Source organism: Suricata suricatta, chromosome 17 (genome assembly GCF_006229205.1).
Source record: "Suricata suricatta isolate VVHF042 chromosome 17, meerkat_22Aug2017_6uvM2_HiC, whole genome shotgun sequence".
Lineage (NCBI taxonomy): Eukaryota > Metazoa > Chordata > Mammalia > Carnivora > Herpestidae > Suricata > Suricata suricatta.
The window spans coordinates 35,886,943-35,907,901 of NC_043716.1; the positions used below are offsets into that span (position 1 = coordinate 35,886,943).

At 53.5% G+C, this 20,959-nt stretch overlaps 1 protein-coding gene across 1 annotated transcript in view; it reads left to right on the plus strand.

Annotated features, from left to right (window-relative positions):
* Positions 1–11,781, plus strand: part of SOCS7 (suppressor of cytokine signaling 7) — a gene marked incomplete at its 5' end in the record, with an annotated part of 33,151 nt that extends 21,370 nt beyond the window's left edge. Inside the window, 3 exons of the mRNA XM_029927020.1 lie at positions 2,038–2,173; positions 2,593–2,743; positions 6,117–11,781. Of these exons, the coding sequence (XP_029782880.1) occupies positions 2,038–2,173; positions 2,593–2,713 (257 nt within the window). The remainder of the gene's footprint in view (positions 1–2,037; positions 2,174–2,592; positions 2,744–6,116) is intronic.
* Between the last annotated feature and the right edge of the window lie 9,178 nt (positions 11,782–20,959).

The window sequence follows — 20,959 nt, forward strand, 5'->3', positions numbered from 1 at the left end:
AAAATATATATATATATATATATATATATATGTTTAAAAAATGTTTTTAATGTTTATTTATTTTGAGAGACAGAGCGCACTCGCGCGTGAGAGAGAGAACGAGTGAGCGAGCGCAAGTGGGGTAAGGGCACAGAGGAAAGGAGACAGAGAATTCTGTGCTGTCAGCACAAAGCATGATGACATGGCACTCTAGGTCACAGACCATGAGATCATGACCTGAACCGAAGTCAGGAGTCCAACACTTAACTGACTGAGTCACCCAGGCACCCCTGAGTTAAGTGCTTTTTTTTAATTAAATATTTTATTTATTTATTTTTTATTTTGAGAGAGCCTGAATAGGGAGGGGCAGAGAGAGAAGGAGTGAGAGAATCCCAAGGAGGCTCCGTACCGTGAGATCAGGACCTGAGTTGGATCAGGACCTGAGCCGAAGTTGGACGCTTCCCAGGCTCCCCTAAATGTTTTTAAGATAAGCTTATTTGTTTAGTAACAGTATAATATGTATTAAAATTTTTTTTAATTAGTTTTGAGAGAGAGAGAGCGAGCAATCAGAGGAGGGGCAGCGAATGAGGGAGGCAGGGAATCCCAAACAGGCTCCACACTGTCAGCCAAAGCCAGACATTGGGCTCAAGCTCACGAACCATCAGACCAGGACCTGAGCCGAAGTCGGGCCCGCAACCAGCGAGCCACCCAGGTGCCTTGTGCAGTAACAGTATGATACGTATTCTGCCTTTTTCGTTTTTAGAAAGTCCCAAAAAAGGTTTTGGGAGATAGTCCACAAGCTTTAATTTTTTTCAAATTTTCAATTTTGAAATTGAACTCCAAAAACAGTAGACATGTTATTTTCCAACAAGTTGTGTCTACAGAGTTTCTTTTGAAGAGGCGGTGACTGAGAAAATAATTCTTTCATTTATTTATTTTTTTAATTTTAATTTTTTTTATTTTTGAGAGAGAGAGAGAGACAGTGTGAGCAGGAGAGGGTCAGAGAGAGAGGGAGATACAGAATCCAGAGATTGGCTCCAGGCTCTGAGCTAGCCGTCAGCACAGAGTCCAATGCGGGGCTCGAACCCACGAGCCATGAGAACATGACCTGAGCAGAAGTCGGACGCTTAACTGACTGAGCCACCCAGGTGCCCCAATATAAGTCTTTCAGAGACTTTGCAGCTGAGCTTTCTGAGAGCAGTTTGCTTGTTTACCTTCTGCGGCCGCTTTGTGTATTGAAACCAGAGTATCTGCTCCCTTGAAGCAGTCTTAGTGTCCCTGCCATTCTGAAGTCTCCATTCTGTGGCACTGACTCTGGAGGGGGTTGGGAATTCCCCGAACCAAGTCTGCTGATTGATACTGATGAAACCGGGGTGTGGGACTCCCCTTGGTCCTGGCTGGCATCAGTCAGCAGGCACTCTGGCACTGAGGAGTACCAGCTCCGGCCTGCCCAAGCTACTGTAGTTGCTTTTCTTTTAAAAGCATCATCTTTTTTTTTTTTTTTCCCTGTTCCTGAACCCAGGCTAAAATTTCAAGAGCAGGAAGGGTGGGAGGAGGCGGGGGGTGGAGGGGGTTGTGTGGGAAATAAGAGGTGGTTCAACCTGCTTGTCCTGACTCGAAGTCAGTGGCAGGAGTGAGAGACTTTTAAACGTTGATCCCAGCTGTTGCCTTCTGCTTACCAGCCTCTTAGCTGGAATTAGCTGGGGGCCCCTCTGAGCGGCCCAAGTCATCCCCTTCACGATGCTGCTAGATGTGCTGGCAGGGGCCGCTTTGGTTCTTGCCCTTCACTGAGAGCTGCAGGCCAGGGATTGGCACTTTTCGCTGGGCTGTTCTGAAGAGCCGGACTCTCAGCTGTAAAGAGTAATTCTAGGGGGGCCCGTGGTGGAGGCGAATAGACAGTGGGAATCAGCAGTTCTTTGTGGAAGGGAATTTTTCACAGAACACACACGTGAACTATCAAGAAGCCCCACGTCCCTTCCCTGGATTCTCTTCACATGGGCAGTTGGAGTTAGCGGCATCATTCCCTCTGAATGTGTCTCTTGGTTTTCATTCCTGAAGGACTGCCACCAACTCCAGTCCAGCTGCTCTATCCGGTGTCTCGATTCAGCAACGTCAAATCCCTCCAGCACCTTTGCAGATTCCGAATCCGACAGCTCGTCCGGATAGATCACATCCCAGATCTCCCACTGCCTAAGTACGGTGGGGTCTCCAGGGGCGGGGCGGGGCGGGGCGGGAGGGAGGCCTGGTTGTGCATGTCAGGGAGGCCCGCCAGCTGATCGTGCCGCCGGTGCTCGCAGGCATCGCCCTGTCACTTCTCACATGTCTTAGCACCCAGCTCTGGAAATGTCACCCGGCAGCCAGAAGGGAGGAAGGTGTGTGTGCGTGTGTCAGCCTCCCTTCTGCAGGCGCTACGAAGAGTGGAGTGGAGGTGGTAAGAGGGAGGGAGACAGAACTATAATAAGTGAGAAAGTGGGAATTTTCTTAGGTCGACAGAGTTTTTCATGTAGTCTCAGCCACATAGGGGCTGAGGAAGAAGGAAGGGTTGAACAAAGACGGCCCTTGCTGGTGATCTTTGTAAATAACCCCCTATGTGTATCCCTCTTGTGTTCACAGACCTCTGATCTCTTATATCCGGAAGTTCTACTACTATGATCCTCAGGAAGAGGTGTACCTGTCTCTAAAGGAAGCGCAGCTCATTTCCAAACAGAAGCAAGAGGTTGAACCCTCCACGTAGCGAGGGCCCCCCTGTTGGTCGCCACCAAGGGTATGAGCTCTCTGTCTCACCTTCCAGCCAAGTCTTCTGGGGGCCTTGCCCCCCTCCCCCATACCCCGTGCGCATACTCCCGATCCAGGCATCTGCCCGTAGATTTACCAGGTCTGATATGGAGTTCCCAGGGGACCACATATGCCAAGTGGGAGAAGAACAGATAGACATGAGAGGCTTAAAGAGTATTTGACAAGCAACATGCATGCTAATCACTGAATATAAATGAGGAGGGCACACGAGTGCGGCTAAGTGTTCCGGCTTCTCTCGTCCTTTGGCCGTTCTCCCTGCTGTTGTACAAATGACACGTGAAACAGGAAACCAGAGGGGAGGAAAACCTCGTCCAGGGGGAAGGCAGGCAAGACTTTAATTGCAACAGGCTTACCCTTCCGTGAGAACTCCCGGGTCCCATGGTTTGGAATGTGAGGGCAAGGGAAGAAAGCTCACTCTTCTACGTAGATTTCCATCTGGACCCCTGCAAAGTAAATTATTGAAAAGAATAAGTGAATTAGCTAAGGAATCTGCTTATCTAAGTGGCTGTTCTCCCGTCACTACATTAACCAACTTCTATTCATTTATTTTCCCCATAAAATATCTTGGAATACTGGTTTGTGCAGATGAATGCTAATTAGTCTTCTAAATTACATTCACGTGAGCACTGAAAGGTAGAGGTGAGTAGAGAACAAAATTGCCAGAGATGTGATTGGGGTGGTGGGAATTGCACGCAAGATCTCAGGTTCCAGTGATCTGCTGGGTGCAGTGTGCAGAGCGTCCTCTTGAAGCACAACGTTCTCTGCTCCCCAGGGGCGTCTCCCACACACAGCAGACTAGGGGGAGAACCCGCAGAGTGACAGCCTTCGAATCAGGGGAGCCTTCCTCTCCGCATGCTCTCTGCTCTCTTTATAACTGGAGAATATGACGTCTAGCGGGTGTTCCTGGGCCATGGCCAAGGGGAACCCAGCTGTGTGTCTCAGACGTCTTAGCTCTGGACATCCCTGAGCCTGTGCTGTTGGCGGAAAGCATGTGTGCTGGGCTAGTAAAGATTAACAAGGGGAGAAGGAATGAAAGAAGAGAGATCAAGAAATGGTAACTCTGGGAGGCTGCGCAGCTTTGACTGAAAGCCTCCTGGGCTGGGTGTACAGCCTCTTGTCATGCCTTCAATTGTACGCAAGTTGTGTGACTCCTACAACATCGAAGTGCTCTGATGTCTGGGGACATTCCTCTGCTTGGTGGCTTTGCAGTTGAGATTAGGAAGGGAAGGCAGGGGGGATCTGGGGAGGCCCGCCTGCACAGCGGCCGCTGGTGGAGTAATTAGGACCCTCAGGCAGGGCCCCGCCTCTGTAGGTGCTGTGCCTCAGGAGGAACAGCACATTCAGAGCTGGGCTCAGGATGGTGGAAGGCTCCAAACTTCATCGAATGGGGAATACGTGATTGACACGGAGCAGAGAAGTTTTGAGGTGAGAGAGTTTGATGGCTGAAAGAAATACGACGGAGGAGTGGTTGAGCTTAGTCTGTGTGGCTCCAGAGACAGGACAGGGACCACAGTGGATGTAAGTTATAAGGAGTTAGATTCCAGTCCAACTTTAGAAGAACTGTGTATTTTTTTTAATTTAATTTTTTTTATGTTTGACTCTTTTTGAGAGAGAGACAGAGCGCAAGCAGGGGAGGGACAGAGAGAGAGAGGGAGACAGAACCCAAAGCAGGCTCCAGGCTCCAGGCTGTCTGCACAGAGCCCACTGTGGGGCTCGAACTCACAAACCGTGAGATCATGACCTGAGCCAAAGTCAGATGCTTAACTGACCAAGCCACCCAGGCGCCCCTAGAAGAACTGTTTTAACAGAGAGGTCCAGGGGTGCCTGGGTGGCTCAGTCGGTTAAGCGTCCAGCTTTGGCTCAGGTCATGATCTCCTGGTTCATGGGTTTGAGCCCCGCATTGGGCTCTGTGCTGACAGCTAGCTCAGAGTCTGGAGCCTGCTTCTGATTCTGTGTCTCCCTCTCTCTCTGACTGTCCCCTGATCACGCTCTGTGTCTCTCTTTCAAAAATAAATAAATGTTAAAAAAAAAAAAAAGTAAAAAAAAAAAATCAGAGAGGTCCAGAAGTTTTCCGGAGGTGTTAGTGAGCTCCCCATTTGTTGATGCATTTAGCAGCTCTTTGTCTACCTGTTAAGGACCCAGGGTAGGTTGAGAAGAGAGTGCTATGCGAGATAGTCCATGGCCCTGACCTCACTGAGCTGCAGTTCTCACAGGGAGAGACAGATAGCAGACATGTAAATAAGTGAATGGGCTGATTTCAGTCGACTGTACGTGTTATGAGGAGTAAAGCATGGTAGAGTTTAGTGATCAGTGGTGGGAGAGTGGTACTTACTTAGGTTTGGTTGATTGGGGAAGGCCCCTGGGAGGAGGTATCCTTTCGGCTGCGATCTGAATATCAGGGAGTCAGAAGAGGATCTGGGATCAGAGCATTCTGGGCATGGGGTCCAATAAACATAAAGGCCCTGAGATGGGAAGGGGCTTGTTCTGATAAGGCGCAGGCCAGAGGTAGCCATTTGTCGTGAGTATGGGGGGCGGTCATGCATTGGCAAAGGATTGACCTGAGCTCCCGGGGTCTCTCTTGCTGTGTGTGACACCAGGACTGATGCCTGTGGCAGAGAGTAAGCGTCATGCTGTACCCCCTCCTGATTTAGACTTTAGGGCCCCTTGAAAAAACGGAAGTACCACTCCTGAAGGGAGATGGCTCTATTTTGTGCACTTCGGCCTGATGACTTCTTGTGGGTCAGGCCTATTTTAATTCGGGAGTTCTGCATGGGCCCCTTGGTCCGTGCGTGCTGTAACCTGGGGAGTTCCACCTCAGGGTGCTCAGAGTCCGCAGACAGGAGCAGCTGGAAGGAACAGTGCCCTGCTTCAGTCAGAAGGAAGGAGCCACATGGGCGTTTGTGATTACACATCAGTCCAGCAGCAGCCGCGACCCCCGGGTTTTTCTAGCCGGGCTCGCCAGGGGTTCCTCCAGGGGCTCAGGTTTTTCTTTCTTTTACTTTCTAGTCCCTGGAGCTGATAAACCTCAGGAAAGGAGTGGGGGGAAACATGGGTGGAAAATTAAAAGGTAAGGGAAAAGGAGAGGGGGAAGGTAGGTAACGTGCCAGAATCTGTTGATTAGTTATTTTAGGACCTTTTTTGAGTGTCCAAGTCGTAGGCGGCTCAGGTGCCCCCAGCAAAGGCGGTTGCGTCCTGAGCCGGCAGCCGCGCTGGTGGGAGCCGTTGGCTGTCTGGGTCCCAGGTCTCCTGTGAGCTGTACTTCCCCCCTCCCGAGGCTGGGCTGCTCTCCATCTTGGCTCCACTCCTACGGGCCACTCTGAGTTTTTCCTCTTTTCACCTAGGCATTTGGTTGCCAAGCTCCAGTTTTGAAGAACCAAAAGAAGCTACCATGGAGGGGAGTGAGGAAGGAGGGACTGGAAGGGCGGAGATCCTCTGCGCAAAGACACTGGTTCCCCTCGCCGCCCTGGGGCTTGGAAGAAGCACACAGCCACGCTCTCAGAGCGGGGCCCCACTCTTCATGCCCAGCCCCCGCGCTCTCCTGGAACTGGACGCGCTCCTTGGAAAACTGGAAGAAGTCTCAACACTGTTCCTTTTTTTAGAAGTTTTGTTTTGGATATTTGCATTTCTCAGTATGGAAAACTTCCTTTAAAGGCAGCTGGGGTCTGTGCCCATCGGACTGGAAGTGGCACCCAGGGCAAGACAGGTCCCGGGGAGGGGAGAGGAGGAGGGATTGCCAGGGACGGTCATTCAGCCGGTGCCAAGGGCAGAGTGCGGTGCTCACCATCGACCTTGAAGAAGGAGTGAGAAGGAGTCATAAGTGTAGATCAAGTTGGGAGTTTCTGTGGGATGAGACTCTGCTTCTCTTGAAGCATGGGTAGCCTCGGTAGGAGCAGGAAAGAAAGGAGGGCGGGCGGTCTCGAATAGAAAATGACCGAACACAGAGAGCCTCTGCGGGGGGGAAGTAGCGACTCGTCACATCCTTTCCTTTTAAGGTTCAGGAACCTGATTCCAGAATCACCTCTCATAGAAGCTGTGCTCGTTTTGTCCTCCCGAATTCCTGAGCTCTGTGATCTCAGCCAGTCCCATTCTTCCTCCCCCCGCCACCCTCCACCCCTCCCCTCGAGATGACTGTACACTGCACTCCGATCGTGGTAACACCGTTCCTGTTGCCTCTGCCGGCTGTCAGGGCAGTGGATTTTCTCATCACCTGAGCAGCTGAGAGCCCCAGTCACGAGCTGCTAAAGTTAATGGAGCGTGCTTCCAGATTCGTAATGGCACGCGTACCCGTGACAGGATCAGCGGCACTTCCCTCCGTATGTCTGTCAGCTAGTGCGAGGGAATATGGAGGACGGTGAGAAAGGAAGCTTCGTACTTGGGCTCTTTGGAGAAGCTGCTCTCCAGGGTCTCAGCCTTAATGGAGCGTCGTCGGGTCAGAGAGGAGGAGAGCATTACATCTCATGGTTTGTAGGTTTATCGCTGTTGTCCCACTTCTGGGACGGGAGGTAGCAAGAGCTTTTTTGTTTACCTGTGTCTTTTCTTGCATCCCAAGCATTTTCGTGAGTCAGATCCTGTTTGCCCCTCCGCCCCTTCGTTGGGAAGTGTGACAGCTGCTGGTTTGGGAGCTCCCCACCTTCCCGGTGGAAGTGGGGGAGGAGTGAGAACTCCAGGGCTTTCCAGTGGTCTTTGATTTTTTTCTGAAGCGGGCCATTGTCAGATCATTTCGTATTATGCGTTGGCTCTTCTGTAGAGTTACTCTGGGGAAAGGTTTGCTGTTAAGAGGTGAACACTGAGCTGTTTTGGTCTTTGCTATTCCATTAGACTTCCTTTTTTGGTTCCCCTGTGTTTGTATCTGCCTCATCTCATGAGATAAAATAATATTGTCGGGTTTGTGGTTTCCTGATGGTTGGGGGGTGAGGCCCCGGTGTCTTGGTAGTTTATAGGACTGTCTCCTCCAGAAGTGTGCGCCTTCTGCCGTATGTCCTGCATGGAGTGGCCGGGGCAGGGAGGGAAGCTTGCGTTGTTACCTGCGTGTAAAGAGGTGGCCCACAAAATGAGCTTGTGGTATACAGACGCAGCCCAGCTTGGTTTTGTTGTGAGGTCCCTCTTCTCTCCTTGGAGTCCGTGGGAGGATTACCAGCCAATTAAGATCACAATCCCAGAAACTGGCTTCACCCTTGAGTCTTGCCTCTTGGGAGTGTGGATTAACTTGCCATCTTGCAGAAAGTACCCCCAACAGTAGAGCTTATATCTGGAATCCATTGGGATCCTTGAGTGGCTGATGTGCAGCTCTTTGGGATTTTTTTTTTTAATACCATTTCATCCACCCATCATTTAAAATTCTTTTTTTTAGTGTGAGTGTGTTTGCCTGGCTCAGGGCTAGATACTGTGAAAAATGCAAGAGGGGAAACACATGATGTCTGGCCTGAGAGAGCTTTTAGGTGAGTGTCATCCACGAAGCAATTGGAGAATGACCCAGTGGGGCAGAAGAATCAAGGGCCGTCTTGAAAAAAGGTCAGATGGATACGATCAGGGTAGACCAGGTGGTCCGGGAGAGCTCTGTGGTGGCCAGGCTTCGGGTCCTGGGCGAGGGGAGGACGGTGAGACAGGAAACACATGGATGGAAGCATGGACGCGGGGATCTGCAGGGGGTGTGCCGAGCGGTGTGCGGCCCCAGGCCTCGCGGCAGCAGTGATCCCTCCTTTCTCGGTTTACACGGAAACTTCCGAGCGTCAGGCAGATCTGAGTCCTGAGGGCTGTGATGGTGAAGCGGAACGCAAAGCCGGAAGCCAGCTGGCTCCTGCCCAAGGCCAGGGGCCTCACCGCCCTCAGCGCAGTCTGGGTGCTACCCCTTGTGTTTCTGCTGGAGGATTCAGACCGTCAGGTCTAGTACCACACCAGCTGAGGAGGCCTGACCCAACCTCACCACCATCCTTCCTTCCCCTCCTGGGAAAGGGCATTGTGTACCTGTGTCCATGATGTGTTTGTGTGCTGCTCACAGCCCAGGCTGTAGCCCCGGCCTCCTCAGTTGCACGAGAGGAGACAGACGCCACTGGGAGATGAGGGGGAGGAAGAGGCAGGAGCAGGGCAGCCGGCTGAGGGACCAGCGTCGTCGGAGAGCGGAGAGCGGAGAGGGAGCAGGAGAGGCTGGCCTATGCCCAGCACTTGCCCTCCTCTCTCCCGGCCGGACCCACTCATCCTCTGCCAGTTCTCTGTTGGGCTCCTTGAAAGGCAGTCCGCAGACGGAAGTGCTTCCTTTTTGATGGTTGTATTTTAAAGTCGCAAACTGGAAAAAGGTTCTCACCTCTAGGGACCCACCATTGATTTCCGAGTTGTGGATGGGTCCTTGTTCGTGGGACCCTTACTTGTTAGTGGTTGACTTACTGTCACCTTCCTCAGGTCAGGTGTGAACCACCGTGAGCTAGTGACAACTACTGCTACAATTTGCTGTTACTTGAAATTCGCGTGCTGTGGCAGGGACAGAGTGCAGAGGGTGAGGCTTGGCCGTGAGGACTAGGTAAGTGTGTGACAGCTGGGAATGTAGGACCATTGTCGGTGGCCTCCGCCTGTCAGCTAGCCGGTGTAGACAGTGTAGATCTAGTGAATGTGAGCTGTGGACGGCAGAGCTCAGGCTCCTGAGAGGAGAGGTGTGGCGGGAAGCTCACCACCCCAGTTTCCTCTCCTCCTGTCCTTCCTTTCCCTGGGGCTGATGGTGTCGGCTGTCACCAAGGTAGGGAGTGACATGGGGATGGCTGCAAACACACTCGCAGCGCACATCCGGGAAGGCCTGGACAGCGGGATGGTGCTTGAGCGTGAGAGCCTAGAGGTGAGCTGGATGCCCTGGGGGGCCCACCTTTTCAGCCCCTGGGCTGCTCGAAGCCCTTGGGTCCCAGCAGGAAATGGGGCTGGCGGGGCTTTTCTCTCAGGTTAGAGCCTTCTGCTGCTGCCTCCTCCTGGGCCTCGAGCCCTGAAGTCGGAGGACCAGCTGTGAGGATATAGCTCCACGGCTGCAGGAAGGAGGTCTGAGAGTCTGTGTGTGTGTCTGTGTGTGCGTGTGCCCGTGCGCGCACACGTCTGTGTGTCTGTCTTCATTTGCGGAGGTCTTGCCACCAGTTGGGGTTGAGAGCATCTCCATTGTGGGGAGACCTGCCATTTGTTTTCCACTTTTAAGAGAATGACATGCCCCCTGTCCCTAAGGGAGGAGCTTTTGAGTTAGACATTTTCCCTATGGGAATCCTCTTGGTTTGGTTTGTGGGAAAGGGGGGAATGGATAAATGATTTTTATCTCGATTGTCAACACAGCTGTTCTTACACTGAATTTGTGCTATTGCATACATGTAGCCATCTTTCTTTTCACTGCAGCAGTGTTTATCAGTAGTTCAAAATGATTTATTTGCTCCTGGGGAGTAAAATCTTTTTTATTAAAAAAGAAAAACAAAAAAAAGAGAGCCAAGTGTGGCTCCCTCCCCCCGTGTAGCTGTAGGATTAGTGGGCCTCAAAGAAAGCTCAAGAAGGCAAAGTCGAGTCTGCCAGTCCCCATGACCTGTCCTGTTTCGCCATCGGAGCCTTCGTGCTCAGCACAAAAGGGCAGGGGGCCTTGAGAAGATGGAGAGCAGAGCATCGGAAGGAGTGAGTGGGGTGTGGACCGTAGAGATGGAGGCACTGGGGACTCAGGTGCTGCAGTTAGAAAAACCGAGTAAGGAATTGTATTTCGACTATCGTCTAATCTGCCAGGGAAAGACCTTTCTTTACATACAGATTCCATACTGTCTTTGTCCTCTCCATCACTTCTTGACCTTCTGGGAGGTGCCAGCCCAGTTTCTCCCTGCTTCCCGTCCATCCCCTGTGCCCCTCTGCCCCTCCCCTCACACTCCTGTCTACCTCTGGGAAGCCAGTCCTGCACGCTGAGTCTGTGACTTGCCTTCACGCGCTCATTTCATCCTGGGTAGAGGGTGCGCGGAGCTGCCCCCTCCCCGCTCCCTCCCAAGTGCCAGGAGGCATGAAGGGGCAGGTAAAAAGCAGCCCGCCGTGGCGGGAAGACGTGGAATGTCTGGCTGCAGCTGGACTGCAGCCGTGGCTCCTGGAGAGAGTGTGTGAAAAGAACGTAGGACACTCTTGCTCGGATGCTGGGATGCTCACACACCGCCCGCCCAGCCCGGGTGGGGCAGGAAGGCCGGCCTGGCTACTCCATCCCTGGTGCTCCCTCGAAGGGGGACCTGCCCCTCACCGTTAGGCCCAGAGCCTCTTCCAAGGGACAAGCGTGATCCAGGCGCTGCTCTGTGGGCAGGCCGGTCGTTGGAGCTCCCGCACTGGTGCTGCCTGTGGCACGGCCACCTCTGTACAGTTTTTGGTTGTTTTTAAGAAACTCAATGAAGAGGGGGTGTCGTTCTGGGCTCAGGGTGGTTGCCAGTTCTTCTCCCAGAAGGGGAGCCGCACCCCTGCAACCACCCCTGTCCTGTTTGCCACCCCTGCCCTCCTCCAAGCCAAAGCGTGGCCTGGCTTTTGTCTTCCCCTTGAGTTGTCCTCCTCTCCTCCCCCTTTTTGTGCTTAATTTATTAAAATAGTTGCTGTATAATTTATTTTCATAAATGATAAAAAATTACTAAATGGTAAAATAGACTTGCAGGCCAATCTTAAACGGGGCGGGAGGGTCCACGGGTGGGGTGGGAGAAGGGAAAGATGTTTTGATATAAACAAATGCACTTTGGGTGTGTTTTGGTATTTTTCTGGGGATAGATGGGTGGGTACCGGGACGTCCCTGTAGACTAGTTCCAGAAGGGGGTGTCTGTATATACTGTATCAATAGGCATGTTTGACTCTTATAAAGGGGTGTTAGTAGCTGCTGCAGGTCCTGTTTGGAAACCCCACGTACAACTCCCAGTTTTTGTAAGTGTCAGTGCGGGAGACATTTGACTCTTGTGTTTGTATCTCCTTTTTATGATTGCTGTACTGACCCATGTCTTTTTGGGGAGGGATGAAAAGATTTGAAATAAAAATGTTTAGAAATTACTTCATGTGGTTTGGGCTCGTGTTTGTCAATCTTTCTGCCATCTCCTCCGACCCCTCACACCACCCGCATCCCCGTAGGCTCACATGACCCACCCCTGGTGGTCGGGGCCTCTCCTTGGTGCCAGCCAAGCCAGGCGGATCCTGCACTGGTCTCATCAGAACTAGAGGTGTCCGAAAGCTCCCCAGACCAATGGCCGTTGCTCAGCGCTGCTTCCTCCTTCCCCAGCAAGTGCAGGAGAATGGATTCCAGAGCGTTTTCTGGGACCAAGTGCCCGTGGCCTTTTGGTCGCTGAGCAGTGGTGTGGGGCTGTCGCTAGGGAGAGTGCGTGTTTCCCCCAGCAGTCAGTCGGCCCGCCCGGCTGGCAGTCAGGGTTTCTCAAGAGTTAAACCTGCGTCCCTCGAGCAGTCCCTCTTGAGCTGGGCTCTCTGGAGAGACAACAGAATGTTTCTCTGATGGACAGCCACACACACTTGGAGCCACTCGAAACTCCCCTCTTTGCTTTCCCTCCTAATCCCTCTCTGAGTCCCCCACTTGGGGCCACTGAGCCACCTTGGCACATCGAGGGGAAGTTTCTGCGATTTCTCCGCATCTTCAGAGCAGGAAGCACGTGAGATGAAGCCCAGTTCAGAGGAGTTGCGTTTTCATAGGACTGGTTAGAAGGGCCTCGCGGGGGAGTCTGGGAACCCCCACTCGCCCCAGTCACAGGTCTCGCTAGGGGAAACGTCTCAATTCTGACAGCCATCCTGTGGTAGCACCCATTCCCCATTAAAGCTTTCTGCCCTTTTGGAAGGAGAGGTGCTCCAAGCAATGAAATGTGAACAACACTGCAAGGGAAAATGCTTAACTCAGAGCCAGAAATTCAAATGCTCAAATGACTGCTGTTTGGACACAGTTGTCCATCACAAGGGATGTTTGGTGACCCCATCAGTCAAGAGTGTTCGCATGCATTTCTTCAAAGTAGAGACGTAGGTTTTCATCATTTCCGACCAGCATCGTTCATACTAGTAATGACTTATTTGTTAGGAAAGATAGAGCCTCTGATACAGCCCAGAGAAGGACAGGCATCCTTCTGGTAATAGTATGACCCCTTACCACCGTCTTTTCCCCAAAAGAGGTCACGAAGGCTGCTCCATCTCTTCTGTTAGTGGTGCCTCCCCGTGCACCTGCCTGACTAGAATTCAATTACAAGCACGTGGCGAGTGGTGACCGTGCAGGGATTTCCCTCCTCATTCTAGTGCATGTTCCCTGAGGAGGAGGAGGTGGGAAGAGTGAATCTTCTGTCTTGGTTCTCTCCAGCCTCTCGTGAGCATCTTGTGCACGATGGTTCTAGTGCCTGTTTGCGCCATGTGGATCCTGGAGACCAACGCTTCTCGTCTGGCGCTCAGCCAAACCCATGGGCGTTGACTCCAGCTTTGAAGAGGCATCAGCTGAGTTACCGCTGGCCTTTAGAGGGGCGCCTTCCTGACAGATTTTCAGAATGAATTATGACCGATCTAATCCTACGCACTGATCCCCATGTAAGCTGCGGCTTCAGACTTCATCGTGCTCTAGCCTCCATTGTCATGCCCCAATTTTCAATCCCCCTTTTCTCACTGGGGCAAGTCCAGCAGTTGCCCAGCTGGTCTTTCTGCTTCCTGTCTCCCTTCTCCAGTCCTTCTAAAAAATTCCTTCCAGGGGCGCCTGGGTGGCTCAGTTGGTTAAGCGTTCAACTTCAGCTCAGGTCACGATCTTATGGTTCATGAGCCCCGCATGGGGCTCTGTGCTGACAGCCTGGATCCCAGAACCTGCTTCAGATTCTCTGTCTCCCTCTCTCTCTGCCCCTCCCCAATTCACACTCTGCCTCTCCTGCTCTCAAAAAAAAAAAAAAGTTTAAAAAATAAAAAATAAACCAAAAAGCCCTTCCAAAGAAAAGATGTCCTCAAGTCCCTTCCTTAGTTTAAAATCATCGATGACTCATCCTAGAGAAGAAAATCTTAACTCCTCAACTTGACATTCAAGGCTGTTTCTCCCCCTGCCACACAGGCTGTGCTGTGGTCATGATACGTGACTCGAAGTCCCCAGATGATGGCATCCCTTCCCCTGCCACTCCAGCTTCCCTCATGCCTGAGGACCCTGACCTGTCACTTTCTTCACCTGAACACTCATCCTTCAAGGTTTTGCTTCAGGGTCACCTCTGGAATTTTCGCCAGCCACTTGCAGCCAAACAAACACTCTTTCCTCTGTTACTCCTTCATGTGTCTTCCTGCTTGTCTATGACCTCCAGTCTGAGAGGGACAGAGCCTGTGTCCTGCTCAGCCTTCTCCCTACCCCCGGGGCTGGCACAGCTGGGTAGATGTGCCAAGGTGGTGGTGGAAGAGGGAAGGTGAGATCATCCCCCTGCCCAGGGGTGCTGCTTGCGTGCTCAGTCAGCCAGCCTTGAACCTGGCTCTTCACCCTTCACACGGGGACAACTTGATTGTATGGAAATAGTGATTCTTTGTTAACTGTCAGTCTCCTTCAGAATTTTCTCAAGAGATTAGAGTTTTGGTGGTTGAAATAAGAGTGTGAACTCTGTGAAACGACCGTAGCTCAAGAGTCCAAAGGTGGGGTGGGGACCCCTTCCTCCGGGTGCCAGTGGTGGCAGAGCACCCACCAGAGCTGCCGCTGCCCTTTGGTGGAAAATGCTGGCCATTGTAGGGTCAGCAGGCTTTGTCCAGTGACCGGAAATTGCACTGACCCACATACCACCCCCAACTGAATTCTCTGCCAACAGAAAGCCTCCATTTAGGGGCATTGGGGTGGTTTGGTTGGTTAAGTTTATCTGACTCTTGGTTTCAAGCTCAGGTCATGATATCCTGGCTCGGGGTATCAGCATCAAGCCCCGTGTTGGCTCTGCCCCGACAGCATGGAGCCTGCTTGGGATTTTCTCTCTCCCCCTCTCTCTTTCTCCCTCTCAAAATAAATAAACATTAGGGACACCTGGGTGGCTCAATTGGTTGAGCATCTGACTTCCACTCAGGTCATGATCTCGCAGTTCATGAGTTCGAGCCCCATGTCGGGCTCCATACTGATCGTTTAGAGCCTGGAGCCTGCTTCGGATTCTGTGTCTCCCTCTCTCTGCTCCTCCCCAACTCACACTCTGTCTCTGTCTCTGTCTCTCTCAAAAATAAAAATAACAACAACAAAAAAAAGAGCTCAGCTCAGGCACAAGTCCTGGGCTGCTGGTCTCACCCCATGTGGTGTCACAGCCTGCCCACTTCTGAGAACTTGGTTTTGTTTCTAGGCCTTTATTCTGCAGATCCAGGGATGACGAGACAGGTGGAGAATAGGAGAGGTTTATACTGGGAGGGGAAAATAAGTGAGCAGGCCACAGCTGAGTCCTGGTGTGCGGGACAAGACAGCTTTCTCCAAGTAGAGGGAGAAGGGGAGGGAGCCTTTGTTCTCTCAGCTGGGGAGATGGTGGAGAGCACCCTTGGGAGGGGGGTAGTTTGGAAGGTTTGAAATATGAGGGACAGTCTGGTCACAGCTATTCTGTGTGGGACATTGGTAGAGCTAAAAACCACAGAAGTTTTGTGGTTTTTTTAATGTTTATTTATTTTTGAGAGATGGAGAGAGACAGAGCACAAGCAGGGGAGGGGCAGAGAAAGAGGGAGACACAGAGTCTGAAGCAGGCTCCAGGCTCTGGGTTGTCAGCACAGAGCCCGACGCAGGGATCAAACCCACAAACTGTGAGATCATGACCTGAGCAGAAGTCGGACGCTTAACCGACTAAGCCACCCAGGCGCCCCAAGATTTCCAGAAGTTTCACTGCCCCTTGGGTGTCATCTCTGGGGCCCCTTCTCTGCATTTGCCACCCTCGCACATGCCCTGGCATCAGTGAAGGAAACAGCAATAGGGATAGATATGCTTTTCTTCTGGATGTAGGGCTGTTTCTCTAAATGGACAGACATCATACACAGAAGTGAGTACAGGCCCAGCTTTAGACGTGAACTCTTATTACATGCGGACAGTGGGTTCTGCGTCTTGTTCATCTTCTGCTCTGCCCCCTACCCCCACAGCCCAGGGCCACACCAGCCCACCAAGAGACGCCCCCAAGAACATTTGCTGCAAACAGGGGAGTGGGTCAAAGACAGCCAGGCCAGAAATGGAGGTAGCAATAGGGGAAGGTCCTCTGGGCTGGAATCACCTTTGGTCCTGAATGGGGGCGGGTGGCAACCAGAATGGAAATTGACACCAGAAGCAACGTGGGTTAGGAGAGAAGCCAGAAGGGGCGGAGGGTTAAGAGCCTGAAGGTAGGGTGCAGTGCTTCTCAGCCCAGTCAAGGGTTTGGGAGCCTGAATCGCTCAGGCAAAGTTTTTAAACTTCACACTCACCCTGAGACTGAGACACCCCCTCCCCACTTAGAATCTCAAGGGGCCAGGGGTGGGGGGTGGGGGGGTAAGAATGGTGGACAAGATGCATCCGATGGGTTCTCCGCCTTCTCCATGCCTACACACACACCCACTTGTTAGGGAGGACCCTGCCCGGCATTTGCCGACCTGGTTTGACCATGGGCTCCACCAATTGCTAGTCATGTGACCTTGGAAGTCTATTTATGCTTTCTTCGTCTGTTTCCTCTGGAAAAGAGGGAGAGTATTTTTACTTACCTCATGAGTGAGTAAATGAGATGTTGCATGTAAAATGCCTTGTACTTCTTCAGCTCTCAATAAATAGCCACAGGCGCTAATTATTATCATTATTAGAGGCTTTTTGAAGAGAAAGGCTGAGAGCTTTTTGCCTTCTCTAAAGAAAAAGAAACATGAAAAGATTTCAGGGCTGTCGCTGGAGGCTGCAGTGAGGAGTGGATAGGAGGGAGAAGGGAGGAGGGAGGGAAGGTTGCTGGAGGGTCAGGCTGGCAGGGGGAGGGGGGAGCGGGAGGTGGGAACAGGTGGAACTGGTGAGTTGTTGGGCTTTTCCTGCCACCTAGTGGCTCCTCTGCGCTACGCCACCCCCTCGTGTCTGGCCGGGCGCAGGGGGGTGAGGCTGCACTGAATATTCCTGAACACAGCATCTCCAGTTCTCTTCTGCTGCCCCCATTTAATGCTCTGTCCCCGCAGAGACCCTGGCCTGTGACACATCCTCCACCTGGTCCTGGTGTGTGGGACCAGACTCCTTTCTCGAAGTGGAGGGAGAGGAGGGAAGCCTTTGTTCTCCAGGCTCCTAGGCAGAGTGGGGAGCTGGTGGAGACCACCCTCCGGCCCCAGCCTGCTCCTTCTGCCTTGATGACTGCTAATAGTATTCTGCCCCCGGGGGGTGGGGGGATGCCAGGCCTTCTGGCACTGGGGGCCCGGACCGGCTCGGGGTCTGCGTTGGGTTTTATTGAATTCTATATGTGTTACTGTGTGCAGAGCCTGGGTCAGGATTCTTTGGAGCTTTCCCATCCCACCTTCTCCAGAGGATTTTGCCTTTGTCTCCAGAATGAGGGGAAGGGGACAGAGAGCCGCACCCCTGCTCACCCTGTGAAGGGCCCAGTGGGGGCCTCCAGGCCTGCTCTGCCTCATCATCTCCCTCCCCCATGAGAGGCGCCAGCCCCTCGGAGGAGGCAGCCTGGAATGATGTCCTCCTTGCATCATGTCTGGGTCCCGCTCCAAAGGCCGCTGTGACTGTTTGGGGAGGAGTCTGAGCTTGGGTGAGGGGCTTCAGGAGGAGGTCCCGGGCGCTCCATGTTGGACAGGGAATCAGGGGTGGGGCGACCACAGGCCCCCTGCCTCCACCCTGCTGCCCACTGCCCTCCCCGCCCTCAACACCCACTTTTCCTCTCAGGGCCTCACAGTCTCAGCTGCAGCGAGGCCAGGATTGCATCATTCTTGGCTTTGTTCGCAGAGCAGCAGGTGGAGGAGGGGGGCCCGCCGTCTGCGCCCCCCCCTTCCCTATCATCTCCTTCCACTCCCTCCTGGGTAATCCTTCCTCCCTTCTCGGGCTCACAGCACCCCACCCTGGGAGCTCTCTGCCTTCCCTGTGGCTCTCAGATCCCTTCCCACCTTCTCCTGCTCCCCAGGGAGCCCCTGAGGCAAAGGGAAGGAGGCTGGGACTGGAAAGCAGAAATCAGCACCAGGCTGGAAACTGCCCTCATCATGTCTGTCCCCCACCCAGTCGCAGGCAAGTGTCACCCTCAAAAGGAACACCTGGTTGCAGTCAGGGTACCGTCTCCCAGAATTTGGGAACAAGGTTAGAAACTGTCACCTGATAAAGCTAATGATAATTACCATAAGATGAATGAATTCAGCTCTTTATAGATAGTCCTTAACTTTTATCGATGATTTATTTATGTGCCTGTCTGTGAACCAAGAATGTTATACTCACATCCCATCTTTCATTATCCCTGTGAGATGGTACTATTATCACTCAGAGATGGTTGGAAAATTCAGTGCTGACCAGACGGGGATTTTCTTTTTTACCCCCTAAATAGAGTGGTTTTCTTTTAAGTTTATTCATTTTTTTTTAATTTTTAATGTTTTATTTATTTTTGATACAGAGAGAGACAGAGCATGAGAGGGGGAGGCGCAGAGAGAGAAGGAGACACAGAACCGGAAACAGGCTCCAGGCTCTGAGCTAGCTGTTAGCACAGAGCCTGACGCGGGGCTTGAACCCACGAACGTGAGATCTGACCTGAGCCGAAGTCGGAGGCTTAACCGACTGAGCCACCCAGGCGCCCCTTAAGTTTATTCATTTATTTTTGAGAGAGCATGAACATGAGCAGGGGTGGGGGATGAGGGGTGGCCTAGGGAGGGGCAGAAAGCGAGGGAGAGAGAGAGAATCCCAAGCAGGCTTCACACAGTCAGCACAGAGCCCTATGTGGGGCTCAGACCACGAACTGCAAGATCATGACCTGAATCCAAGTGTCAGAGGCTTAACTGACTGAGCCACCCAGACTCCCTCCTTTCATCTCAGGAAGGAGATTCCATAAGATGTATGTCAGATGACCTAGGCTGGGCCCTGCCTCCAACCCCCCCCCCCCCCCCCCCCCCCCCCCCCCCCCCCCCCCCCCCCCCCCCCCCCCCGCCTCCCCACTGCTGCCCCTCTGAGGTAATGGTATTGCTGAAGATTCTGGCCCTTATGAGGTGTAGCAACAGGAAACGCAGAGCGGAAGCTTGTCCAGAATGCAGGCTACCAGTGAGGAGGGGGGACTGGGGGTCTGCACACTTGGATCTTGCTGTCCTTCACAGGGACTCTCTGTTTCTGGAGCTTTCTGCCATGCTCAGGGGTGTTGATAAACCAGCTTTGGGGGTTAGCAATCGAGCCACCGTGACTTTGGCTAGTAGGAGTCTATTAGTTAGGGCCAGATCAGCATCTTTGGGGACAGACAGTTCTCAACCTTGCAAAGCCCAACCCAGACTTTAGGTCTAGCCAAGCAGCAGCTGTTCCAGCAGCCCATCGTGGGTGGCTGCTGCCTTGCCGCCACCTCCTCCTTCTTGTTCGCACTTCCCGGTGGCTGCTTCAGCCCTAACAGAGCACCGCCTGGGGCCCAGCTCCGCCATGACCTAGGGGAGGCCGCCTCAGGGTCTGGGGTACGTGCTTGCCGACACCCTTCCCAGCTTCTCCTCTCTTTAGCCCAGGACAGGCTCTGTCTGAAGAGACAAAGGGCCCCATTGACCCCATAGCCTTGTGACCCCACCCAAATCTGTCCCTCCCCTCCCCAGCCAGCAGGGCACTCTCACTTAGGTAGCCGACAGCGCCCAGGAGGCCACTGGGAGGGCATGGCAGGGACGCCAAGAGAGGCTGCAACCAGCTGGGCTGGGAAGACTGGGAGTCTGTGGGTAGTGCCCACCAGACCCTGAGAGGACCGGTGGCCAGGGATGGGCGGCTGCCAGGACTCTGGGCTGTAGTTCCAGGAGCAAAGCCACAAATACGCCACAGGGCCACAGCACAAGGGGATGGGGGAGGTTCCAACCTCAGCCCTAATACCCTACAGGGCCAACCTCCGCCCTAAAATGGGCTGCCCATGAGCTCAGGGCCTCCCCAGCCTGCATTCCTGGCTCCCTCCTCCCAACATGTCCCCCACACCCAGCCCATAAAGCCCCCTTTGTCTGGGCCCACTGAGGATCTTAACTCTCCCCCATCTCTCCCGCCCCCTGCCCCCTCACCCTCTGGTGCCTAACAAAGAGGCCAGGGTACAGTGAGAGGTGGTGAAACCCCTTCAGGCCAGCCTGGGCAGAGGCCCAGGTGCTTTGGGCAGCCAGCCCCGACCCACCGACCCTCTCACCCGCCTCAGGGCAGGTTCATTCCCACTCCTGTCCGCTCTGGACTCCACACTCCTGGGCAGTGTGCCTGCCTCTCACATGCCTGCTCATGTGATATCGCCCTCAGTTCGGCCCTGCCCTGTCAGGGGCAAGACAGAGGGGCAGTGGGCAGTCAGGAGCCACCTCTGATGCCGGGGCAGGGTGGGGAGGGAAGGCCTGGGAGCAGGGGAGGCAGTCTTTTTGCCACGTCTTTGGCTCTTTGGTCTTTACCAGAGTGGGTGGCTCCACTGCCACAAGTCAGGTGCCTGGCTGGCCTCTGGGGCTGCAGATGACCCTTCTCTGGCAGTGGGCAAATGCTTCAGCCTCTCCCCCTGCTTGGCATCTGGCTAGGACATGGCACACGGTAGGCAGCAGGAATCTCCACCTCTGCTCCCCACCCCCAGCCAAGGACCTCAGAACAAGTTTGAATAGAGGTTGGATCCTGGCAACAGGGAGGGGCGCCTCTTGACCATCTCCTGTCCTCACAGGGTCACCCCTGCTCACAGGGTGGGGGCCGGTCATGTCTTCCCGTGTTGTGTTCCAGGCGCTGTGGGCGTCTCTGACCTGCTCTCAGGCATGCACTGAGGAGGGGCATCAGCCTGGGGAACAGTGGTCTGGGCCATGGGGTCAGCTCTGTCACCAAGCTGCTGTGGGACCGCCGGCAAGCCTTTCTGTGGCCCCTGTAAAATGAGGGATGGGGCTCCTCTAACTCCTAAATCTCAGAAACGGAGACAGGGGTTTCCCTTGGAGGGCTGGTCCTCTCTGGACTAACAATGCCCCCAGGACAGGCAGAACAAGGGGTGCTGGCAGGGATGAGGCCCTGGATGTGTGAGTGGGTGTGCAGGATGCGTGTGTGATTGTGAGTGTGTGGGTGTGTGACCGTGTGCGCGCGCGCGCATGTGAGCGCCGCGCCTCCACCCGCGGGTGGGGGGGCGGGGCC